Raw genomic sequence first — 24,835 nt, forward strand, 5'->3', positions numbered from 1 at the left:
TGGGGCCTCCTGCCCAGTGCTGGGGCACAGCCAGACCTCACCCTCACCCCTGAGGCCAAGCACCAACACAGAACTTGCTGCGTGCCACGGGCATCCAGGTGGAACATCTCCCATTCCATATGGAATGGAGGTAAACACAGGGATGAGGGATGGTGCCTGGGGGATGTGGCCAATGTGGAAACCATCACTCCCTGCATCCCACCTCTCACAGGCTCATTGCCAACCAAGAGTTCAAAACTACAGCACCTTCCTCTACCTGCACCATTTTCAGGTCACACAAGAGCAGCAAAAACAAAGCTGTGTGGATTTATAAACTTTGAATTTATAGCAGGGTCAGAAGCAAGACAGCAGGCAGAAAGCTATGAGAAAGCACAGAAGTGTTGTATGAAAATCTGTGCCACCATAACTGAGTTTACCATTGGGAAAGCACTTTTTGAGATCAAATTGAAAGTCAAATAAGCAGCCAAAACACAGTAAAATGCACCAGATTTCCAGGATGAATACTGCTCATGTCACAGAAGATAGTGCTCTAAAATGCATTTATCTGGAGATGTGAACACAAGTCCTGTCCCACACCACGCCCTCTGGTGCTGCTTCCCCCTGGTAGGTGCAGCCTTGACAGGGGACTCAGCCTCAGGTTCCTCACCCCATTCCTCCAGCCTGGTTCTGCTGCCCACGGAGATTTTGATCACCCAGGAAGAAACAAATATTCTGACCTGAATGCCAACGGTTTCCTGCTCCGTGTCAAGGCTCCATCCCCCGGCTGGGTTCTGCTGCACCTTGCAGAATGAGGATTATTTGGTGGCTATCGCCAGGAAAGTGGACAGTGGAAAGATTCTAAAGTTCAGTGCCTGGCAATGAGAAAATGTCCAAAGGCCCCAGGTTTATCAGGAAGAGAAAAGCCAGGTTGTGCTCTGAGATAGACTGCAGGAGCACACAGGGATGTGAGAGTCAGCCACACAAACACAGTTATTAAATATACTATCAAGTTGCTTCCTCTCCTCCCTGTGGTCCTCAAAACAAGAGGAAGAAGGAAGGAAAGATTCTGGCAAAGTGTGGAATCTGTTTTCAAAATAACCACAGGTGAGGGAGAGGGACACAAGAGAAACAGCTGTTAAATAGCTGCAAAGGAACATTTACATTCCTGTAAGCAACACAGGGCAGAGAAGCCAAAGCAGCAAAGACCAAGAATGAAGTTAATAAGGGGACAAATTAGATTTCAGACCTAATTGCAAAGGGGTAAGAAATTGTGTGACCATAATTTTGTACACACCCTTTGCAATAACCCAGAAATGCTCCAAGTCTCTAAAGGGACCAGAGAACCCACCATGGGCTACAAAACATTCTTCATTTTCTGTTAAACTTTGAACCACCCCAAAATGTAAAATAGCCTTTACTGGAATCCCTCCCCCCATAATTTTCCCCTTCCCCCCAATCAATGTAGCTGTGATAATCAGAATGAGCTCAGGGCACCAATCCAACTGATAATTTCCCCCCAAACTCTTAAGTTAAACAAACTTGCACACACATTCTATACTAATAAATATCTTCTCCACACATACACTTCCACCACCCCCCCCAAAAAAAAAAAAAAAAAAGAAAAAAAAGTGGTAACGCTCTTTTTGTGGTAGTTGTAATATTTTTGAATGGTTCTGCTGTCCAATTTATTTAAGTTAGAATTTCCTTTGTCTTTTCTAAATCTTGAACCATTCCAAAGTATATCTTTATTGCAAAAAAGTCAACATGCATCTTAGAAATTCAGATTGTAATCAATAAAACAAACATTACATATATGAATTTAAATGTATAAACAGTTAGAAATTCAACAATATCTCCTATTATACTATTACACAAGTTCACAATTTGTAAAAACTATAGTACAATTTACTATACACCAAGAAGAACTTCATTCCTTTTCACATGATTTTGTTAAAAAAAGCTTTGTTTCCACAATAAGCAGGCAACTGTTTTCAGATTTAGCTTTTCAACTCTTGAGTTTGTTCCTTTTGCACAGGCTAATTCAGCAACGAGAGGGAGACAAATCTTCCTAAATTACTTCCTTTCCTCATCACATACTCTTCCTATGCTGACACCCCGAGTGCAGCAGGCAGCACCCCCTGCACCCCAGGGCTGGGGTATTTTTCACCTCCCTGATCACAGCTTTTTGTTTAAGGTTCTCCCTGAAAGTGTTGCCATAAACCCAAAGTGAGCTGTACTGTCACGTAACCTACTAAAAAATCCAAACCAACCAAAAAATGAACGCCTCCCCCCTGCCCCCCAGTTTAATATACCCTAAAATAATGGGAGATTGATAAGCTTTGGCAAAATGAAGGTCACTTTCAATCAGATTTTCCTTCTGCTCCTAAAGCCCAGCAGTCAGACTCTGCTTCCCTGCCCATCACTCACACAACCGCGCGGTTCCAGGGCAGGCGCTGAACTCAGTGCCCAGAAATCAGGTTTGGGATGTCCCTTGGGGACGGATGAACTGTAAAGGAGAGAGATGGGGGGGAAAGAAATTGTATGAAGCTCAAAAAAATCATTAAATAAACCCACCACACTCACTTCTCTCCTACCTTGCTCAACTCAAGCAGCCAGCAGGTCCAGGCAAGGACAAGTGTCCCTGAACAGTGCCATCAGGTGTCACTTTAGGGCTAAAACCATATGAAAAGGAATCCCACTCTACATGTGTCAAAGGCTACTGCAATTTTTCTTACAGCTTCATTCATTCACTGTAATTTTCATTTTTCCAAATACAAAAATACAACAGTTCTTATTGAAATCTATACGCTGGTAGTTTAGTACACAAAAAAAGCGAGGTATTTACAAAATTATACAGTTTAAGAAAAAACTCTGTACAAAAAAATATATAAATCCTTTTGTTCCCTCTCTATCGCTTTTTTAAACTGCCAGGACTCAAATATGTTTGCTGCAATGGATTTTTCAAAATATACACTGACTGAGCCACAGACACTAAAAAGAAAACAGCAGAGATGATGGGAGAACAGCAAGACATTCTGCTAAGCAAATACAACTGGCTTCCCCTGGTTCCTCCAGGTCTGTAATTTAGCCTGGGTGTTAGCAGGAAAGACCTAGTTAGAGTTAAAAGGTGAGGTTTTGATGTGAAGAGACAGAATACTGCAGACAGACTCCCTTCAGCTGACAGGGAATGGTCCTGGTTTGGGGGGGCAGACACAGCCAGGAGAGCTGTGAGCCCAGGGTCACGCTCAGCTACCTGTCACCAGCCAAAAGTTCATCAGAATTTAAGGGCTGTTCTCCTTCAGCCAGGGACTTGCAGGCAGGTAGAGTGGCAAACTAATTATTTAAAAGAGGAGAGCACTTCTGCACTGACATTCTGTTTATTTTGAGTAGAAATGTACATCCAATGTACATCAACTGTACTGGGGAGGGCAGGGTACAAATGGAGAGTCCAGGGAAGTGGATGCTCAGGACCTGCAGGTGCTGCCCTCCCTTCTGTCCCAACACACACCATTTCTGGGGGTGTGTTAGCAAGGGGGGGATGTTTTTAAAGAGGTACAATGGTAAGGCAACTGAGAATGTAATGGTGTTGATCTTAAATGTCCCTGAACAAAACTGCACTTGTAGATCAAGAGATGACCTTCCAAGCCCAGCTCTGAACACTCCTCTGCAGAGGTTCAACCCCTGAGCAGGGCACAGACACCCTCCTGGCTACAGAGCATTTTGCCCTGAACCCTGCACGGGTTTGAGCATCAACAAACAGCTGGCAACAGGGAAAAGAGGAGGAGGAGGAGTTTCTCCTGGCTGTCAGGCAGACACAGTTCATCTGTTTTCCTTTCTGAGGAAGTATGAAACTCATTATTACATTCATGCTCACAAATACTGAAATGCAGTAAACAGTCTGACTTGAACTGGAACCTTACACAGAAGCTACAGAGGAAAATGAACAGGGAGTGAAAATTCACTCAAATGTGTGTCATTGCTGTTGTTTTCTGTGAAGCAGAATTTGAAGAAACAGAGTGAACTGAATAAAACCCTGTTAAATTGCTTCTTCCATCTCCTCTCACAAAAAGCAGTAGAACACAGAAACCATGTGGCTTTCAAATATATTGAAATAAATGATTTATGAATCTAGCCACAAGTAATTCCTACAGTAAGTGATTCCATATGAAACAAAATGCTACCCTTTTACAATTAGCAAATGAGGCAATTTTTTTTCTTTCATAACATTTAATGAAAGTTTGCATCTCTTCCCCAACCCCATAATATTGCTAAATAAAACCTGTAATATCTTTTCAATTAGAAACTAACAAACCAATCACATTATAAAAAAACCCAAAACAAGGTAATACAGGTGACACACAAAGAGGACAAGAAAATACTAGTATTTTTTTTCCCCCTCTCTTTTTTTTTATCCTTCTTAAATAGAAAAAAATCACCACCCTGGTGAGCTTGGTAATTCCATAAAACATTACTGGGCCTTTGGCTAGCTTGGGATCACAGCTCCACATCCGAAATGTTTTGATACCAAACTCTGCTCACTTTAAATCTTGTGGTTTGAAAAGAAAGTAAAGCTTTTTTTTTGGCTCATCAACTTCCTTAAATAAATCTTTAAAAGATGTAGCTTGAACTATATTCCTAAAATTATACATTTCCAACATCAAGTTTCATCTTCTCCAAGAACGGGATTCATCCTCATCTTCGTCGTCATCATCATCATCTTCGTGCAAAAATAAATCTGAGGTTTCAGTCTCCTAGATGAAGAAAAAAACCACACATTTAGACAGAGATGTTTCCTGCTGCACAGCCCCAGCTGTGCTTCCTTCTCAGGCTCCTGTTGACAGTTTGGTCAGACAATTACACTCAGCAAGTTTGATGGAAAGAACAGAAGCCTCACACATTAAGGAAGGAAGAGAACAGCAAACTTTAAAGAAGGAAGAATAAGCAGCCCACCCAACCTCTCTGAAACAACAGTTTTAAACTGTGTTAAAATGCCTGGATGGAGGAAAAAAACCTTCAAAAGCTGAATGGGTTCAAAATTACAGAAAAGAACATGAGTTACTTGTACTACAGCAGAGCATTGATACTGTGAAGCAAAGAGATAGAAGCTGGATACAGAGAATGGGAGGTTTATTTTCATAGTTGAAAAATCAACATCCCATCCAGAAAGTGCATTTTTTTTCTTCCTTTTACCCTTTTTAAAATGTGGAAACACACCTGGCTATACAAAACCAGTTACGTTTCTGGTTTGCAAAGACTTATTTTATGACATTTCCTCAGCAAAGTGTATTCTGAAAATGCTCTTAGCTATCAGATGCCTACAAGAGTGATGAGGTTGTTAACACATGTTTATACCTCTTCCTTGGACTCCTCTTCCTCAATTTCTGTAGACACAGAGGGTACCTTGGGTTTGTACCATGATATCTGTAGCCTTCGGTCTTTGAACCGGGATCCTTGGTTAGCAGCCTAGATTGTAATTTAAATGAACACATTTTCAAACAAAAAAACAAAGAAAAAGGATCAAGTGAAGAATTTTAAAGATGGCCAACAATGAGCTAAGCCCCATGGATGCCAGGCAGGTGCACGTCTGAATATCTCAAACGTCTCAGCCACAATCACCCACTTCAGGGTTCTGAGAGGAACCTCAGTCAATCCTGACCCTGCTGATAGTGCCCATCTAGAGCAGTCTGAAGAGATAACAGAGCTGAGCTCATCCTGACACTGAGCCTTCATCACCAAGAGACCTCTGTTGCTGTTAAGGTAAGCAGGAGTCACCTCCCCTTTACTGACACTACATGCAGTGGCAGCAAATACCCAAACTATCAAGCTCAAACTAGTGGGATTTCAGGACTACCAAATCTTAACATGCAGAGCTAGACACAAGTAAAGTTTCTTATTTTAGAACCATGAAAAGGATAGATCCATTATTCTACTTACATTCTCAGCTTCTGAGCGGGATTTAAAAGTCAAAACAACACTTAATGGGGAATCCTCTTCTTGGAGGTCTTCTATATCTCCAAATTTCTGTGAAAAAAAAATCATTAGGAGCTCCAGTCATGGTCTCCAAAGCCACGATCATCATGTGCTACAGCTGCAGTGCACTGAAGTGCAGAAAGTTGTGAGCCAGAGAAACTTCAGCTGCATCATCCAGCAATGCTGCAGCATTTGTATGTATTTTGGGGCAAAAGCTCAGATTTACTGTGATTCTAACAACCAGACCTCAATTTTGCAGTATGAAAGGAAATAAGAGTATTAATTTAAAGCTCAGAAGTTAATTCTTTGAATTCATCATTTCCCTTATTCTCTTCTGCCCTTCACTGTTGTACTTCTTCAGGCCTGTTAACCAAGTCCTTTAGAGCAGAGTGATTTGCAGAAGAGATTTCAGCAACAGGAATCAAACTTTGCTACAGAGCTCCTAGATACCTTCTCTAAGTGAGTATTTTTAACTCCCCTCAGTAGTAATCTAATATGGGTAGGTGAACCAGAAGTTTTCATTTTCAAAATTTGTCTGCATAATAGTAAGAATTGGAATGACCCCATAAAACCCCAAAGCAAACAAAAGTAATTTACACATGGAGTACAAGCAGCATAACAGAAAACTATGGTCAACTTTAGATTTGGCTTTTAAACTACTTCTTCTGCTGCCCATGCTAAGAAGATAACAGCTTCATCAACAGCATTAATTGTTTGTAAAAACTTGCAGGTTTTGGCAGCTGAGGATGGCTAAAACTTTCAGAAAAATGAGGTTTCTCAAAAATCTGAATTCAAAGATCTTTTTTAAAAAGACAAATTGCTAATTTGAAAAATGATTTGTAAGCATAAAGAGGCTGATAGGTCATTTTGAACCTTCCAAGATCTGTTTTAAATTACTTGAATGCAGAATATGAGTAAGCTATTTAGCTTTGACCACTGAAAAAGGGCACTGGGCAGCTGTTGTAAGGCAGCTACAAGAGACATTACAAATACACCCTTGATAACTCTGGAAACTGCTTATCTATAGCCTCTTACAAGAATTCAGGATGAAGTTTTTGGTTTGTTTGCACTAACAGAAAACAAAAAAGGTCTTGCATCTTCAAGAATTCAGAAAAGAAACAGGTATTTACACATTTCTTGGCAACTGAGCACACACCCAGGGCACTGATTACCTACTTCATCTCAGATTTGTGGCTTGGCCCCAGATTTTCTTCCTCAGATTTTTTTTTTTTTTCTTTAATGTGGCCTCATACTTACAGAGAAGTGCTGTAGCAATTCATCCTTTTCCTCCTCAATGAAGCCTCCAACTGTCAGTGCTTTTGGACGGTGATCCACCACCATGTGGTTCAGCATGCCCCTTCCTCTCCCACCGCGGCCCCGGCCTCGGCCTCTTCCTTGGCTTGGTGTTGTCTTTCCTCGACCCACAGGCAAAATGCCTAAACGAGCAGCCTGCTCAGAGGCAAGGGAAGTGCAGAGCCACCCTCAGTGTGAGAGGATTTACAACATTTATATGTCACTAATGCATTAAAATTATCACCCCAGGCAGACTCACCTCCACTTGTAACTGGTTGAGCTTTTTCCGTAATTCCGTTGTGTCTTCTCCAGATGAGAGCCTCTTGTGAAAGTCCAGCTCTGCATCTAAAAGTTCCTTTTGGGCCTAAGAGAAAAAGGCAAAAAGAGAAAACGTAAGAAAAAAGCAGAACGGTAATGCCTGCCTTTAAGGGTATATTCCTCTTCTTCATCAAAACATTTATGTAAATGATTTAGGCAGATCAGTACCAAATATCCCTACTTTCCTCTCAGTTCAGTTTGGTTTCATTGCCTGTGTGCCCCTTGCCCAACCCATTTTTCAAAAGGACCCAGAATTCTCTGCCTTAGAAGTGAAACTACCTTGAATGAGCTACATGCAAAACTAGGTCATCTGAGTTCTTTAAAACCACAGCTTGTTTGTCCATGGTTATCAATCCCAAATTAAAAACACTGCTTGGAAGTGTTTTGATCTAATGCTGCTGCATTTTTAGGATGCAATATCAGAAACAGTTACAAGAGACAGGCTGGCAAGTGTCTTGTGCTATAAATACCTCTGTTTTGGACTTTAATTTTGATGGTGTAGAGGTGGTAGATGAAGTTTTTAATTCATCCTTTAGCTGAGATATTTTTCCTGATAGTTCTTTTAAGGTCTTCATTATTTCTGCTCTCTCTTCTGGTTTCATGGCCTTGTTTTTCTCCAGCTTGGATATCAACATCTATGCATTGAAAAAAAGAGCAGAAACGTGAAATTCCAGGAAAACTAACACTGAACAGACAGACATTTAGAAAGTAAGAATGAATTTACTAAAAAAACCCACTCCAGACTGACCTTCTGGCATTCTATTTGTTTTTCTAACATCTCCTGCTTCTTTTTCCTCATGTCTTGCTGGAGTTTCATTGCCTCCTATATGAGAAGAAAACTTGCTATCAGTAAAAGCAGTCTAGCATTATATGTACTCACATATATCATATTTTCTTCTTCAAGGTATAGAAGTGAAGGCCATAGTGAAAATTACTAGTCTGCACAACACACAGTGTATCTGATCAGGAAAAACAAGAAAAAATGTCTAACATTCTGCCATGAAATACTCTACTAATTTTTTTCCTCCCTTCAGACACCTCTGAGAGAAACATTTCCTACATGGTAATTTAAGTTCCTCATACCTGCAGAGATTAAAAGCAGAGAAATGCTTTAAGAAAAGCCAGAAACCCCACATACAACCAACTGTGTCAAGTAAGACACCTCAACAGGAAAGTTCCTTTACCTATGATTAATCTCAACGTGCAAACTACTCTGATAATTATGACAAAAATTACACTAATGTAGAAAGCCATACTGCAATATGAGGTCTCAGTTGCTTGTCAAACCTTTCTTTATAAAGTACTTTGATTGCTAATTGTCAGGCAGTGAGTAGTAAAGTACCTGTTTTTTTTTAAAGGCTTCTTGCACATCATGAGGTTTAGACCCTGCACCAGGTTTCACAGATGTCTTTAGGTTAGAAGTACTGTAAACCATTTTTGAGTGGCTTGTAGAAGTAGGAAATGTCTGAAATATTAAAAACACACACATATGTAATGGCTTAAAGCACGTGATACAGCAGCAATTAACTTTAGAGGAACATATTCTGTGAAACAGGAGCACAAACTTCCAGATTTGTGCAATGAGACAAGACAACCAAGGCAATTAAAACACACGTATAAATGCACTGATTGCTTGGAAGTCCTCAGCTTAAATGCTTGCTAAAAGGATTTCTACAGGAGACTTCCTTTCCTTCATCCAGAACTCCTCATCCTGATATCCACTAGAAATGCCATGAAGCTGATCTTCTGCATCTGCATTATGTTCAGCTTTGCAGTCACAGTCTAACATCACACTCTGATCCCATAATGCAGCACAAGTCACCTGCATGCTTCTTTTCTTAAAAGAAAAAACTTCTCTGTGGCCAAGAACATAAGATGCCATCGGATTATCAGTGTGAATTAAGCTGCATCAGCTTGAACTCCATGCAGAAGTAGTCTACAAGCTTCCAGCACTACTGATAAAGCACAGCACAAGTTCAAAAATCACTGGGAAAGCAATTAGCTGTGCCAACAAAAAGCTGACATCACACACAGGCTGTCAAATTTGTTTACCATGAAGCACTGCCAAAAATGTTTTATGCTACTTAAAAGAGTGATAATTTGCTTCTGAAGTCATTGTCACTGTTTTATATGAACAGCCAAGGAAACCAGGAAGAGGTGACTGGCCCAGGCTGCATGGCACATTAGTGAGAAGAAACAGAAGCAGCTGGGAACAGTCCACTCCACCAGTTTTCTCTGCTAGCTCCTTCTCAGCTAACAGGGCAAGGCTTTAACTGATGGTATGGAGATGGTCAGCCTTCATTAACACACCTGGGAGTCCTCCACCACAGCCCCAGCCTGGCTTAACTCAGCCTGGTTTCCACCTGCTGCTCCGAGCCGACGTTTCACGGGGACTTTGTTAAGGACATAGGCTCCAGATGCCAGTGGTTTATTCACCACCTGTGAACCAATATGGAAAAATTACAGATTAGTAACCCTGCTCCTTTTGAAGTGTCAGTCACTTAGGAACTCTGACAGCCTGCACTGTCTGGTTTGGGACAGCACAATACCTTGGACAGGTTGCTGTGTATTGTTACAGCTGGAGATGTGGTCAGGGCTTGCTGCTGGAGGTGAAGTTGGTGATGAAGAGACTGGGGGGGTGTCTGCTGCTGCTGCTGCTGCTGCTGCTGCTGCAGTGGGGGCTGCTGCTCACTCTCTCTGTGCCACAGAACCCTTATAAACCGATTGTTCAGAACTGCCTCTGTGCTGGAAATTGCCTTCCTGGCCTCATCGTTGGTTAAGTACTGAATTAGAGCAGCTTCTGGATCATTCTGGAAAGCCACCTAAAGCAAAATCCATTAGAATGCATTATTCCTCAAGGAAGAAAACATCTCAACCAGTAGCAACCCAAGCTACAAATAATCTGCAGTGAACAGGATATCCATGACACTCAAAAATACAAAAAATAACAGCTTGAATAAGCATTATCCATCCAGAATAATATTGCTTTTTCTTTAAAAATCAATCACAGTAATAATAAAAATGGATCTTGGACTTTCCAGTATAGCAATTGAGACAGCATCTTTCAAATGCATTATTTCATTATCAAGGTACAGAAAGCACCAGTTATCTTTTGGGCTGAGACATAAAAAAAATATCAACCCAAGAAACAGTCTTCCCAGATATCTGTCTTTTTTTAGATCTCTAACCAAGAACTTAAGAGGCAACTGCTTTGTCTAGAAAAAGAAATGGGAATCAAATGCTACTTTAACCATGTAACTATCTGTATTTTGCTTACATAGTGCTTTCCCCCTTTTTACAAGGCAAGGAACATCCCTGTTCTGGGATGTGATGTGGTAATAAGCTGATACATATGAAGCCTCTCCTGAAGCATCTTTGTAAAAATCCTGAAATTCTGCAGGACTATCATACAAGACAAAAATTGCTGGAAGATCTCTCTTAAAAATTATACACAAGTTGCTAAAAAACTTGAGCTGTTTTAGATGCTGTTAAACATGCAAGCCTTTCAAATTAAACAAGACCTCAGGAAGGCAGAGGCCACACTTTGATGGGATTAAGCAAGAAAAGGCAGCTTTAGATTTGGTTACCTACTCTCCCTGTTAGCCTCCTAAGACTTCTTAAGAAAAGTAGATCAGCTGCAATATTCAAGAAGGCTTCAGGGGAGATAAAATACATACAGGCATGAAGCTGAACTTTGTTTTTTACCTGGATATTTACAATAGTTCCAAATTTGCTGAAATGTTCGTTGAGCTGTGTAATATTGTTCAGTTCTGGTGGAATTTTTCGAACTTCTAATTTTGTGTTGGTATACTGATTCTTTTTCAAAAATCCTGGCTTGTTCTGGTTGTTATTTGCTTGCCTAGAGAAAATGAGAACAAGACAGCAATTTAGAGTTGTGCTTGGGAAAGGCAGCAAATGTTGGTGCACACTAAATTTCTACTTTCCTCCTAAGAATTACACACTCTGGACATCAACAAACAACTTCCCATCACCAAATATTTAGTCTCCATATTGGGTGGACACAGATGTTCTGATCCAACCATGCATGGACTCATGACCAGCAATATTCACAGCATTAACAGCAACAAGGTGCATTCCAATTAGTTGCTTAATTCTTACTTTCCCAGCCAGGGTTTCTTTAATGGTGGACATTCCATGCTACTTGGAGATCTTTTCCTGCTGTCTGGTTCAAGAACAACTCTGGTCACATTGCTGCTATTGTTTGTGATGGGAATGGGAGGTTCAGTCTGGATGATAATATTGGCAGCTGGAGGAGAAGAGAAAGGCTTGTGTTATTCACTACACATCAACACAGACATTGAGAAAGCTGTCACTTGAACATCAAAACAGGACTGAGTTGAAAAATATAAAAATTAGGAGCACTTTATTATCACATTGGTCACTTTTGATGACGAAGTTACTTCAGAGATCACTTGCTAGCCCAACTAAACCATTTGAGGAAAACATCTAGTCCAGTCAGCAGGGAGGAGATTTTGGGCTTTAAGATTAGTATTAGCTTGCAGAAACAAAGCTAAAAGTCCACCTTTCAGGTACTGAAAATTCAGATTCTGTAGGAGAAGAAAAAAACCAAGAAAAAGGCAAAGAAACAAAGCTAGGTTCCCAGACACAGCTTGGAGTTCTGCAATGTGGCATGATCTGAATACACAACCAACTTCTCTGTATTAACCCTTGACAGTGAAAAAGCTCTTAATGAAGCACAACTATGGCATGAAATTATACTCTTGGAGACATGAGAGTTTAAGGCAACTGCTACAAACACAAAGCAAAACCACTACATCCAGTGTTTATTTACAAGCTGTTTAAGATCATGCTGTTGCTGTTCCTCTCCTGTGTATGCCAAATATTCAACTGCTAAAAAGAAGTCTGAGTTATAACTCAATTTTCTATGGCTTTTATATATTCCAGAGCTCTGGCAAGTGGTGAGAACAAAGACTGAGCATTTTCAGCACAGTTTTAATGTTACCTGGGAGGATGATGTTAGAGTTAACCTTTCACACATGTGAAAAAGACAGTAAAACAGTGGCCTGAAGCACCACTGCCAAACACTCACCCACACTTACAACTGGAATGGGTTCTTAGGGAGAACCTGAGGGCCAGCAGCAAAGCCCCAGCCCTGCCTTTACAATGTTCATTAAGATGAAAACAGCATCTTCTGTTCTGTAATATTTAACTGTATTATTTATAGGATGAATCAGTGGAAGTATTGAAAAAAACACAACATCTCTCATCAACTGAATAAGAAGCACTGAAGTGTAACAGGAAACCCTAGAATTTAAGGATCTAGGGTTTTTTTTTTTTAAGGATCTAACCCCTCTTTTAAGGATCAGGGTGGGGAAAGCAGGAGGGAAAAAGAAACTTATGCTAACAGAACAAAAATTTCTTTAAAGAGCTTTGGCTTTTCTCTCCCCTAAAAGATATTTTGTAAAAGTCACCAGTAAGAAACTACATTCATATCCATCCAGTTAAGGATTCAGAACTACTTAAATGCAGACTGGGATTTCCACGGGCTAGGAGCACTTCAGTGCTACCCAAAATGTTAATTTTAGGGAGAACATCTGGCTGACAGATTCAGACCATCAAGTACAAAAACATGCCACGATCACTCCCCTCTTCACTACCACCACAACAGCTGGGACAAGTATGACAGATCATCACCTCTGCACCCCAGCTCCTAAACACACCCCTGGCAAATGGAAAGCAGCCTCCAGACTGTACTGCTCAAAGCCATCTTTCTGCAATGTTTTTCTTTCTAGGAGCACCCAGCACCTGAAAAGTGCTTTCACAGGATAAAGAGGAATAAAAACCCAACAAACCAACAAAATCCCCCCTTGTAACACTACCAAATGAGTGGTTAATCAAAAAGGCTGCTTTGACTTTAATATGGTCATATTAACATTTTAGAATAGGTGAAGATGTCTGAAAACTGCTCTGAAATACTAGATCAGTGAGAAAAGCTACTGCTTCCAGCCTGAAAAAGGGGAAAAAAAAAAAAAGTGTTGACGGTCTTGGACAAAAATAGCAACACCAATGACTGGAAACCCTTCCTACCTCTTGGATTTGTATCCATCTCCCCAGATGTTAGGCCAATTAGATTTGGACGCTGCGTTTGTGCTCTTGTAAAGAACTGTCGGTACTGGGATCTACCAGCACTGGTAATACTAGGAGCTTCAGGGTTATAGCCATCTGGCTCATATGTATCTATAAAAAAAGGAGAGAAATGAAAGAATGTTTCAAATGAGTTTAAGACTCGGGGTTAATTTTCCTTTAAGGAAATGCGTGGATGTCCAAGAACCTGAAGTTGTTTTGGATGAAGAGGAGAGAGAAGAGAGGTTGTACAGCCAATGTGTGAAGCCATTTTACACCCTCACCTGCACCTGATGACCAAGCCTATGTGGGCAAATTCTCCCTTTTTTTTTTAATTTTTTTTTTTCCCCCATCTGATTGTCACTGTTTGTCTAAAGCTCACGGGTCACAATCATTCAGTAATGCTGATGAGCTGCCTGAGAAAGGAGGGAGGTATCTGTGGGACAACCTTCACACCACCACCTGAGAGTGTTCCAAGGGGAGCAACAGATGATTTAGTTTGAGCCTTTATTCTCAGGGCAGAAGATACAGAGATTTTTTTCAGTCTTTGCTGCCCAAATCCAGTTTACTTCAGAAAAGCTTTTTTTTTTTTTTTTTTTTTAAAAAAAACCACACTTAAATGATTCAAATCAAAGAAAGCTGAGAAATCAGGTAATTTGATCAATACTTACCTATTAAATTCTCTTAATTTATATAAGAATGAGACCAGCTCCCTAGCTCCAGCAAGGTACTAATTGACTCTCTGATTTAAAAGGGGTAACCATGAGAACACAAGATGACAGAATCAGCTCATACTGTTCCTCCAGCCAAAGGTCCAAATCAAGGATGATGCCTTTTTCCAAACATAAAATAGAAAAGCTACACAAGAACTAGAATGAATCAAGTCTATGAGAAGCCTCCACAGAAACATCAGAGCACCCTGGAACAGAAATGAATGACTATACATGGGGACTTTACAGACTGAAGCACTCCAGATTTCAGCTCCTTTTTCCCACAGCAACAATTCAAGACTCTACAGTTTAGAACCAATGCCCCAGAGTTTCTATGCTGATGTTTTACAGTTCAGTTCCAGACTCTGCCAAGAACTTTGATTAATCTTGAACCAGCTCAGCCACAAGTTCCTCCTCCAGGATCTGGCATAGGATTGACTGCAAGAGGGCAACCAGGAGCTGTGAGCAGGGCACAATAAGCTCCATGTGTTCTGGAGAACACAACTCACAATAAGCTCCATGTGTTCTGGAGAACACAACTGGGTAATGCAGCTGAAGTCAGGGATGCCCTGGGAGCTAAGAGAGACAGAACTGCCTGTTGGATGAAGTGAAGCTGAAAGAATCAGATGGTAACAGTTAAATGCCTGACAGCATTTGGAAATAACTGAACAGATTATCTAACAAGATATGTGAGTGACTGAAATTCTGAAAAGAAGTCACAAAGGCAATGACATGGACCATGAACTAGAGCTCTCCTTTGAATAACATACAGAAAACATATGTAAAAATAAAAACCAGGTGGGAATATTGTGAAATATTGAGATTTAATTATCTTACTTTCCTCATGTAAAATATGGAAATGCCATTACATGCCTCCCCTTATCAAAAAAACATAAGCTTTGTTGGATTTAAATTGAGCAACCTAGGTAGGACTCTCCAGGTATCCCCTCATAAAAACACACTTTTAAAAAACTGAGCTGTCCATTAGGATGGACACGCCCATCAAAAAGCATCCATTTCTTAGGTTAGAAAAAAAAAGATAGAAAGAAAGTAGTAATGTGTATGAAGACTGTAGAGACTGTTGAGTTACACAGCTGAAAAACAAAATCCTCTCATCTGCAGGAGTCAAAACTGGATAGGAATAAAGACCAAGTTCAACACTAATTACAGGTTTGCAGATCCACCTTTTGCTCACTAAACTGCTTGAAGATGAAGAGATCCCTTTCTTATGCAACAATCTTACTAAAACCCAAAGGGAGTTCTCCACAAATGCTCTTTTCTCAGGTGGTGACAGAACATTGCTGCTGTGCCCTGTGGTCACAGCAGGCAACACACTGACCACAGGGAAAGCCATCAGACTTCTTTTTAGATGTGTATCAACTGGAGGAAGACAGAGGTCATAATTGCTCATCACAGATCAATAGAGGAGTTCTTAAATTTGCACCCCAAACAGATTAGAAAATAAATAATAATAAAAAAGGTATTTGCTTACGTTCTGATACTGTATAGAGGAGGTTCTGGGGTAAAGGAGGAGGCAGTCTTGCTCCCACGGGTGCAAGGCTGGGCACTGCACTTGTCCCAGGCTGGTCACGATTATTTATCAAACTTGACTGTGTTAAAGGAGGCCCTGGAATGACACCAAAAAAAGGAATCACCATGACTTGTAACTCTACAGATAAAGTGTGCAAGCAATTCAGTGAAATTCGTTTGTTTCATGCTTTGACTAAGGTGAAAATTGTAAACATTTACAAGCCCTTTACAGTAAAAGTAAGTTGTGAAGACCTGCTCAGGTAAGTTGCTCTAATTCTAACACTTATTCTCTTTCCCACCAAGGACAAGGCTGTAAGGAAAAAAAAGTGTCTTTTCTTCCCCAGAGATTTATTATTGCTGGAGTTTGCATTAGCTACAGCAGCTCCTCCCTCAGCTTTGCCATGGAAAATGAAGGCTTGCTCAGAGCAGGAGATTGTATCAGCAACATTTGGACTGCAGTTCTGAAACCAGAACTAGAGGCAAAAGGCATTCACAGACAAGGAGTCTGTTCAGCTATTTTTGCATTCTTTGTACCATATAGGCACAAACATCCCTACTTACCATGTGGCCAGAAAAGGACAGTGAGTTACACTACACAGCCTATCAGGACACAACTACAACCAGAGAGCACAAGCCAATCCCACCTGCTCAAAGGCTCATGCAAAGTTGAGGGTTAGTCCTACACAAATTGCTTCTCATCCCGTGGCTGCTGCTGTTTGATACAACTGTCACAGCATTTTTTGTGTTACTGGGATAGAGAGCATGAAACAGAGTAATCACCCATTTGTAATCACCCATTTCTTCATAGAATTTACATTGTAAGATGCAGTAAAATAATAAAAGGCTACACAGTCTCAAGAGACTGCTGCTGAGCCAGAATAGATTTTACATGTATCATTATCTGCTATTAAAACTCAATACATAAGACAGCATGAACAGGAAGTTTGTAGAGCTTTTACCAGATTAAACCTCAACACTACTGCATCAGGAAACAAACCATCTAGTAATTCAATTGCTGGTGATCAATCCAAACACCACCAGGGTTAGGAGATAACCTGAAAGACACCCACCCCCTCTGCTTCCCCACCCAACCTCATCCAGTTTGGAGCTGGGAATGTCATATTTTACAGGCTGATTTTTCAGACTCTTTTTGGCAACGTTTTCCATAATACAGCAAAGAAACTGGAACTGATTACTTTGAATACAGACAGATCTCCCAGGAAGAGCCATCACTTCAACTTGGTGGCATAAAGAAACACAGAACATGGTTCTGACTTACTTGGAACGGGGAGCACAACGGGAGGGGGTGCCTGTGGGTGAGGTTGTGGAACTGGCAACCTCATGTTACGAGCTGGGCCTGGCAGGGGGGGCAGAAGCATTCCAGGAGGAGGAGGAAGTCCAGGAGGTGGTGGAGGAAAAGGAATCATGCTTGGCAAAGAAACCTCATCTACTACTAAAGGATCATTTCCATGATCAAACTGGCAAAGATCACCGAGCACACAAAATCCTCGCTCTGCAAAACAGAACAGTCAGTAACCTTTTTAGGGGGAAAAAGAAATAATTGGCATTAATTTGTAGAAACTCATTTCTTTGCTGGATTTTCTTAGTAGAGAAAACATGCAATCACAGGTCAAATGTTACTTTATCAGGTGAGGTTTCAAAATAATTCAAATCAAAATAATCTTCTATAAGAGCATAGAAACATGTCACATATGCATCTTTTATATACATCTCTCCACACACTACTGCAATTTGTCTTGCTGCCTACATTTAGTAAACATCTAAAAAAAAAAAGTCACAGAATAATTATAACAGGGTATGAAACAGAAAAGTAATTAGGAGGTAACTTACCATCATAATCTCGACATCTCCTTTTAGGAGGAGGGTTTCTGCCAAAGGAACTGGGGTTGCTGTGGTTGTTATAGAAATTTGACCAGCTCTCTGTTGTGTTCTCCAGATGGTGTGCAGGTGCAACTACAGTCACAGCACTGGGAATAGACTGTGCAGAGGAATACTGTTCAGTAGATTTACCAGGAGATGCAGACACTGGATTATATGAGCTCTCAACATCATTTCTTTCACTCTTGAATTTTGATCTCTCTCGGTGCTCTGTTTAGAACAAAACCACCAAAAAAGTTAGGTAAACTCTTCATGCTTTGTTGTGTACATTAAAGCCTTGAAAAAAAGACTAACACACAGTATAAACATTTCCTTAAACATTCAGTATTCTGTATGTTAAACTGCTCTTGAAGGAGCTTGGTCTTACCAATGGAATAAAAACTGCACATAACCTAACAAGGTTAACTTCACAAATCTAAATGTTTTCTTTGCAAAATACACATTTATTCTTCTACTCCTTAATTTCATCTTGGATTACAGCTTTCTCTTATAAAGTGGAAATAGAGAGGGAAAAGCCTGAAACAACCATCCTACCCCCCACCCTCAACTCATGCGGTCTCAATATGCATGGAAATCCCTTGTAATCTCTGCCTCTTAGGTTTCCAACCCACCCGAATTAGCTTTAAAAGAACAATGAATCACATGGTAACCACCTTCAATTACAAAGAAACCTCCTCTAAAATCTACACAGTAACCAAGCAAGAAAGAGGGCAACGCTATTTGGCAAAAACATAGATCTGGGAGAACAGGAAAAAGAAAATACAGATCAACAGCTTCATCAAAACACAGCATAAAAATATCAGCTACTGATCTGCACGGGTATACACCTGTGGATAAATTAAGAGGTTGGCAAAGAAGCAAACAATCCCCTTAACTGTTCTACTCTGAAGAATTATCTTAATAATTTCAGGAACAAAGAGCTCTCATCCAACTGCTCCAGCAGCACCCTGGGCACTCACCCACACTTCTGCTCCCGTCCCGGTCTTTGCTCCGACCCCGGCTGCGGCTGCGGCTCCGGCTCAAACCTCTGCTCTTGCTGCGGCTTTTGCTCCTGCCCCTCCTCCAGCCAGACTTCTCCCTGTACACATCACTCCTGTCGTAGTACCTGTCGTAGTCCCTCCACTTCCCATCATCTCTCTTTTTCTCCCTGGATCTGGAAAACACATTCAGACCCCCCGTGCGTGAAAAGAGAAAACGAGTCGAAAAAGCGTCCTTGCAACGCAACGGCCTCCACCATTCCCACCCAGTCTGGGGAGGGAAACACTGGAGTCAGAAATTCCCTGCTGACACAGGAAAGTGGAAATCACTGCTTCCCTCTGAGATGCTGTGAAAACCAGCAAGGGAAGGACCAAGAAGAATTGGGAAGGAGAAAAAGCCAGACAGCCAGAAGAGAGCGTGTTTTCAGTGACGTTGGTGCTGTGTGAACAACCCCTAAACACCCCCAAATATCTTGTTATTTATGTAATAAAGGAAATAATGGAACTCCTGACATTCACAGGTATTAACATTTGAAAAACACTGTCACTTTTTCTAGGGATAAGCACATGGTAATATTGATATAATAATGGTAATATTGTGTGATCAGCACACAGGTGATATTGCAGATGAAGAAAAGTAGGGATTAAATCATTATTTTATGAAAAAACCAAAGAAACCACTACCTACAGGGTGGAGAACCACAGGTAAAGATTGTCCATAAATACAGAAGAATCTTTTGGTTCAAAACTAACCTTTGCTCACTGGAATCTCCACGGCTTCTCTGTGGACTGGAATACTTCTTTTTCCTGCTATCCCTCTCTTCTTCAACTGGCTCTTGGAAGTTCTGTTTAAGAGACAACTACAAATCCAGGATGAGTATCACTTTTTTTTAAAAAATAAAAATATGAAGAATAGAAAACCAAAATTTAGTTCAAGTCACAGTTAACATCCCTTCTGAAAAGAATACTGAAGTATTACTTGCACAGAGTACTTAAGCACTACAGGTAATCAAGTGCTAGAGGTCGTTGGACTTTTTGTTTCAAGTCTTGCAGGGTTTTCTGCAGAGGAGGAAATGCCCCAAAGTAAAACTACTTTGATATTTTCTTTTTAAACAGGATTCACAAATAATGACATTCTCTGTCCCAGTAGAGTAAGCAATTCTACAAATGAGGTATTTTCTGAATCTTGTCACTGGATCACAAATAAGGAGAGTTAACTTCTCCAGGTAGGTGTGCCACTAGTTTACACCTGTAAAAAAATGCTTTAAAGCAAAGAAAACCTGTTCACATGGTTGAACCAGCCACATTTCTTGCTTGCAAATCACTTCAAACCCACTCTGTGGCATTTTACACTGACCAGAAGTTATGGTAAACCTTTGGTGGCAAAAGCTTAGATGCGATAATTTTTAAAAGATTTTTTTCCAATTAAAACAAAACAAAACGTGAGGCTTCCCACATCCTTGTTTAGGGAGAAGTGGTAGAAATACTCAAACTGGCTCGACAGGGCACTGGACAGCCTGACCTAAGGCCCTGCTTTCAACAGAGGGTTGTACCACAGGCTGTCCCTTCCAACCTGTCCTGGGCTGTGACTCTGCACTTGCTTTGTGTCCTCCAGTTGCAGGACTCACGTAGCACACGGGGCTGTGTGACAAACCATCAGGGCCCTAGTGATGTTGAAACAGCTCTTTTGTGTCCTGACCCTGTAAAGATGGCTCATAAACCTGTCCTAAATAGCTTCTTTTGCCTTATTCCAACGCCCAAACCTCAACCCCCAAGCCCTCCCCAGTTTCTGAGCACTGGTTAAGTCAGCTGAAGGGATAAAGTCTGTACAGATTGTGGCAGGAGTTTGAGGTTGGAAAGCTTATTAAAGTGACAGTAAATGGGGGACTTCCATCACCAATGCTACTTGTCATGCTAATTCTGGGTCTCATCCTCAGAGGCCATCAGGAAGGAAAGCAAAAAACTAAATAGCAACTTTATTTTACAATGCTGCAGACACAGACAGGAGGTCCCTTCCCTTGGAAAATCACCAACTTGAAAGAAAAACCCATGTATCTCAGACAAGAGATAGCAGAAGAAATGTAATATGCAAAGAGATTTAGGCAGCTATGGGAATGTTACTCAAAAACTTGATTGTTTTCAATATTTTCAATAAAGCTTAAATACATGATAAAAGAAAGAACGGTTGGCAAATTAGGTCTACCTTTAAAATTACTTTTTAAAAGTAATTATCCCTCAATATAGAGGCCACCATATGTCACCGATTTCAAGTACTACAGAAAGCATTTAAAATAAATTCTATTCCTCACAGCCTATACAAAACTGGAAAAGGACAAGTTTTGGAATGTCTTTGCTTCTCCCTCTCTTCAACCCTTCCAAATCATTCCCAGCTTGTACCTCCAGGGATGTCCAAGCAGGGTTTCTGAACAGTGCTGATCTAGATCAAAGGCATCATCTACACAGGGATTTAAAAATGTTCTTGTCTGAACAGTCCCAGATTTTCCCCCGTGTGCACAGAGGTCACAAAGATCACTGGTCACACCAGAGCAGATTTTTCTTTCACCTTTTGCCTCACAAAAGTACAGGATGGCTCATTTGAAAATTAGAGGCAGGCAGACAGAAAAAGCAATGTTACCTCCTCCTTGACTTCTTCTTTTTCCTGGCCTGCAGGCTTCGCTTCTACTTTCACGGGGTCAAGAGAAGGAAGATAACTCTTTGTGTACAGACTTTCAAAAAGTTTATCTACAAAACCTGAAGTTTCTGTGGATACAGAACACAAGAAAACATTGTTACACACTGACTTGAGGGCACTTTTATATTTTCCAGAGAAGTCCCTGAAAGAAGTCATCCGGGTGGGCTGCCCACAGCAGCATCCCAGAGCAATGAGCATCAGTTCCATCCAAGGGGCTGGAATTGCAGTTGTGGAACCTGAGGTTGTTTATTTAGACAAAGAAATTCACTGGGACTACCAAAGACAGAAACAGACTTTTCCTTAAATCATATTTACAAATTTGAAACATTCTATGCAGCAAGTGGGATCAAAAGTTATGGGAAGGAACAAGCCCACAGTTGTTCCATTTGCTGCAGTTTGCAGCCTCTTCACAGAAATTTTTCTGAGTAACTCATTCACAGAAGCCTAATCATCAATTTAACACCAGCTCACAAGAAGTGCACAATAACTTCCCCAGGGAGCACCAGAATCTCAATTGTTCAAAAGCTTGAATTTGAACAAAATTGCTGTGAGAAGCTGATCTAAAGCCTGAAAGATTAATATGTACCAGGTTCTCAGAAGTTATCAAACAACTGTCAGGGAAACTTCTGGCAGCATGACTGATACTTTAAAATCAAATTGCTGACTTTTATTTCAGGGGATTTTCTCCCACCCACCACGATTGAGAAGAAGCAACTCCAGCTTCAGATTTCTTTAGTTTAATCAGAAGATCTTTATCCCTTCACACTCAGGAACATCCAACCCGTGGCAAACAAGTATTCAAGGGAACTGAAGAACCCCTCATGGAGCTTCCTCCTTCCTCCTCCCCCCAGTGAGATGCAAAGCACAGAGCAGAGAGAGCACAGTACCTTTCTGCAGAAAGACATCCAGCTGATCAGCACAGAAAGCTTTCAGCTCTTTCTCTGGTTTGTCTTTCTTGACTAATGCCACAACATAGTTGGCTAAGGCTGAGGGGTCTGCATCACATCTATTGAGAAAAAAACACCATTTTTTATTCTGCTGCAGGATGCCAAACCCCGTGCTGGACAGAGGAGCCACCCAGGCAGCCTGTGGCTCCTGACACCCAGCTCAGCTGCACAGGGATGGACTCAGGACAGTTCCTCTCCAGCACAAAACTTCAGCTGCTGTGTGAGCACCCTCCTGACAATGTTCCCAAGTCTTTTGCTCCTTCCTGAGGTTTGCTTGGAAAAAAAAAAACACCTTTCCTCTTTTGTGCAAGATTAGAGTGGCTTCAAAGTATTAAAACATCATCCCCATGACAAGCATTTCAGAAAGCTGTGTAAGAAAAGCACACTTTAAATACACACAGGAATGTTTAAGTTACTGGGCTAAGCATCCTGGGGTTTTCCTTCCCCAGGGATTATTTCCATGCCTACAAACTTTGCAATATTCCTTCAACACTGGTAAAATGTCTAAAGGGTTCATTATTAATACAGATTCACTGTCCACATTACTTCAGCCCTTACCCACCTTCATGAAAGCCAAAAAAGACCAACTTTGAGCAACAATACTCTGCAGCTGATCTTCAAATTGGATATTGCTTTAGATTTCACTATTCAGCTACTAAAAAAACATTTCAAGAATTAACTAGATTAACAATGTTAAAAAATTTAAACAATAGCTCCTTGTTCTGCCTCTCTCCAAAGATGCAGATGCAAGCTATCAGATGGTAGGCAGGAACCCAAAACACTTCCACAAGTTAAATACTTGGAGGTTTTTTTTTTTTTAGACTAACAGTTAAGAGAACATCAACTATGGAAACAGAAGGAAATAATTTAAAGCATATGGATCTCGATGTAATATAAAATTAAAAAGTAATCCAGAAAACAAACAAAACACAAGAAGCCATGCAGAGGACAACTGGCTAGAGAAAATAAAAACCCTTGTGAGCTGCCAATCAAGCAGCTCCACTCCAAATTAGTTTGCTGGCTGTTTCCAGCATCCGATGAAAGCCACGTTAAATGTAGCAATTAACAACAAAGAAACCACACCATTTACAGATTTTACAGTTCTTACACACACACTGACAGAAAGAAACAAGCTGCATGTAATGTGTTGGGTGCTGGTGCCCTCGTGGAACTGTCTATAAACCCTGTGTTTAGGACACAGGAGATGATCCATAGGGTTATGAACCACCCCCGTGCCCTTGCCCCGGTACCAGCCTCTCTCAGGCACCACACTACAGGTGACAGGAGCAGCTCTGCACATTTCTCCAGCGTGACCATTTTGCATTTTAGCTCCCGTACCCCCAGCTGCCAGGACCCCCCTCTCTGCTCCCCTGGCACCAACCCTCCTGTCCAAGCCCCCTCGCCGTGGGGCAGCTCGGAGCCCCGGGGTGTCTGGAACCGGCCGTGCAGGCAGAGCAGCAGGAGTTGTGCTGCAGTCCTGGCAGACCTGGGGAGCGATCTGGGCAGGTCTCAGACAGACCCACTCTGTTCCAACAGCACGAAGGAGAGCCAGGGAGCTTTCTCCAGAGCCTGCTCCCGAATGCCTGCAGCTGGGGAGTCCTCAGGTTGATCCAGAACAAGAACCCAGGAAGCCCCCGCAGGAATTCCAGGCGATGCCCTCTCTAACCGTGGCTCCCGCCGCTCGGGAGGGATTTACGGTGCAGAAGCTCTGTGGCGGGCCGGTTCCCGAGCCACGGCGGGCACTGCCCTGCTCCCCACCGCAAACCCTCCGAGCCTCTCATCCTCTGCCGCCGCTCATCCCCCCGCAGCCCTCGGCCGCTCCGCCCACAGCTTCCCGCAGCTCCCGCGGCCCTTCCCGACCCCACGCTCCGCCGCTCCGGGCCCTGTCACCCCCCGCGGCCGCCGGGGACGGGGCTGCCCCAGGCACAGGAGAGCGGGCGGGGACAGGGCCGGGCCCCACACCGCCTCCCTCCCTCCCTCCCGGCCCCACGACCCCGCTCGGCGCCCGCCTCCCCTCAGGGGGAGCAGCCCCGCCACCCCGCCGGGCCCGACCCCCGCCCGCACTCACATAGGCTCCAGCAGCTTGGCCAGCCAGGATTTCAGGGCGTCCACGTTCTCTATGATCATGGTGGCGCCGCGTCCCGCCCGGCCCCGCTCTGCCCCGCTCTACACCGCCGCCATCGCCCGGTCCGGCCCGGCCCGGCCCGCTCCTTCCCCCGCCGCGGCCTACTACAGGAACTGCCGCCAGCCCGCAACGCAACCCGCTGGGCACAGCCGGGGCGGGACCTGCGCTGCGCTCGCCAATCAGAGGGCGGCGCTTCTGCCCCTCCAGCCAATCGCAGCCGCCCGGAGCCCGTCCCGAAGGTCAGCGAGGAACCAGCAAGCTCGGGTGAGGGAGCACACGAGCGGCCGGCG

At 42.3% G+C, this 24,835-nt stretch overlaps 1 protein-coding gene across 2 annotated transcripts; it reads right to left on the bottom strand.

Annotated features, from left to right (window-relative positions):
* Window positions 1-1,619: 1,619 nt before the first annotated feature.
* Window positions 1,620-24,692, bottom strand: RBM27 (RNA binding motif protein 27). 2 transcript variants are annotated; one of them, XM_071759147.1, is made up of 21 exons: window positions 24,489-24,692; window positions 22,361-22,479; window positions 21,417-21,541; window positions 19,535-19,641; window positions 18,764-18,957; window positions 17,757-18,014; window positions 17,185-17,418; window positions 15,868-16,002; window positions 13,630-13,779; window positions 11,680-11,827; window positions 11,266-11,419; window positions 10,110-10,382; window positions 9,871-9,999; window positions 8,903-9,025; window positions 8,309-8,383; window positions 8,031-8,195; window positions 7,502-7,606; window positions 7,207-7,398; window positions 5,914-6,000; window positions 5,332-5,442; window positions 1,620-4,730 (listed from the first exon to the last, which is right to left on the bottom strand). In XM_071759147.1, the coding sequence occupies exons 1-21, from the start codon at window positions 24,545-24,547 to the stop codon at window positions 4,644-4,646; spliced, it is 3,030 nt and encodes a 1,009-aa protein (XP_071615248.1). In that variant the 5' UTR covers window positions 24,548-24,692; the 3' UTR covers window positions 1,620-4,643. The 2 variants fall into 2 exon arrangements, with proteins under 2 accessions (XP_071615248.1, XP_071615249.1); XM_071759148.1 differs by lacking the exon at window positions 13,630-13,779 and having other exon boundaries at window positions 24,489-24,690.
* Window positions 24,693-24,835: the final 143 nt, after the last annotated feature.

The sequence above is a fragment of the Heliangelus exortis genome, chromosome 15, assembly GCF_036169615.1.
Source record: "Heliangelus exortis chromosome 15, bHelExo1.hap1, whole genome shotgun sequence".
NCBI lineage: Eukaryota > Metazoa > Chordata > Aves > Apodiformes > Trochilidae > Heliangelus > Heliangelus exortis.

Excerpts from the sequence above, each read along its gene's own strand:
- RBM27 (XM_071759147.1), bottom strand. The coding sequence starts at position 24,547 with ATGATCATAGAGAACGTGGACGCCCTGAAATCCTGGCTGGCCAAGCTG. Across the intron at positions 18,958-19,534 it reads GGAGATTCCAGTGAGCAAAG|ATCCAGGGAGAAAAAGAGAG; the intron begins GTTAGTTTTGAA and ends TGTGTTTTCCAG. Across the intron at positions 7,607-8,030 it reads AATTAAAGTCCAAAACAGAG|GCCCAAAAGGAACTTTTAGA; the intron begins GTATTTATAGCA and ends TTTTTCTCTTAG.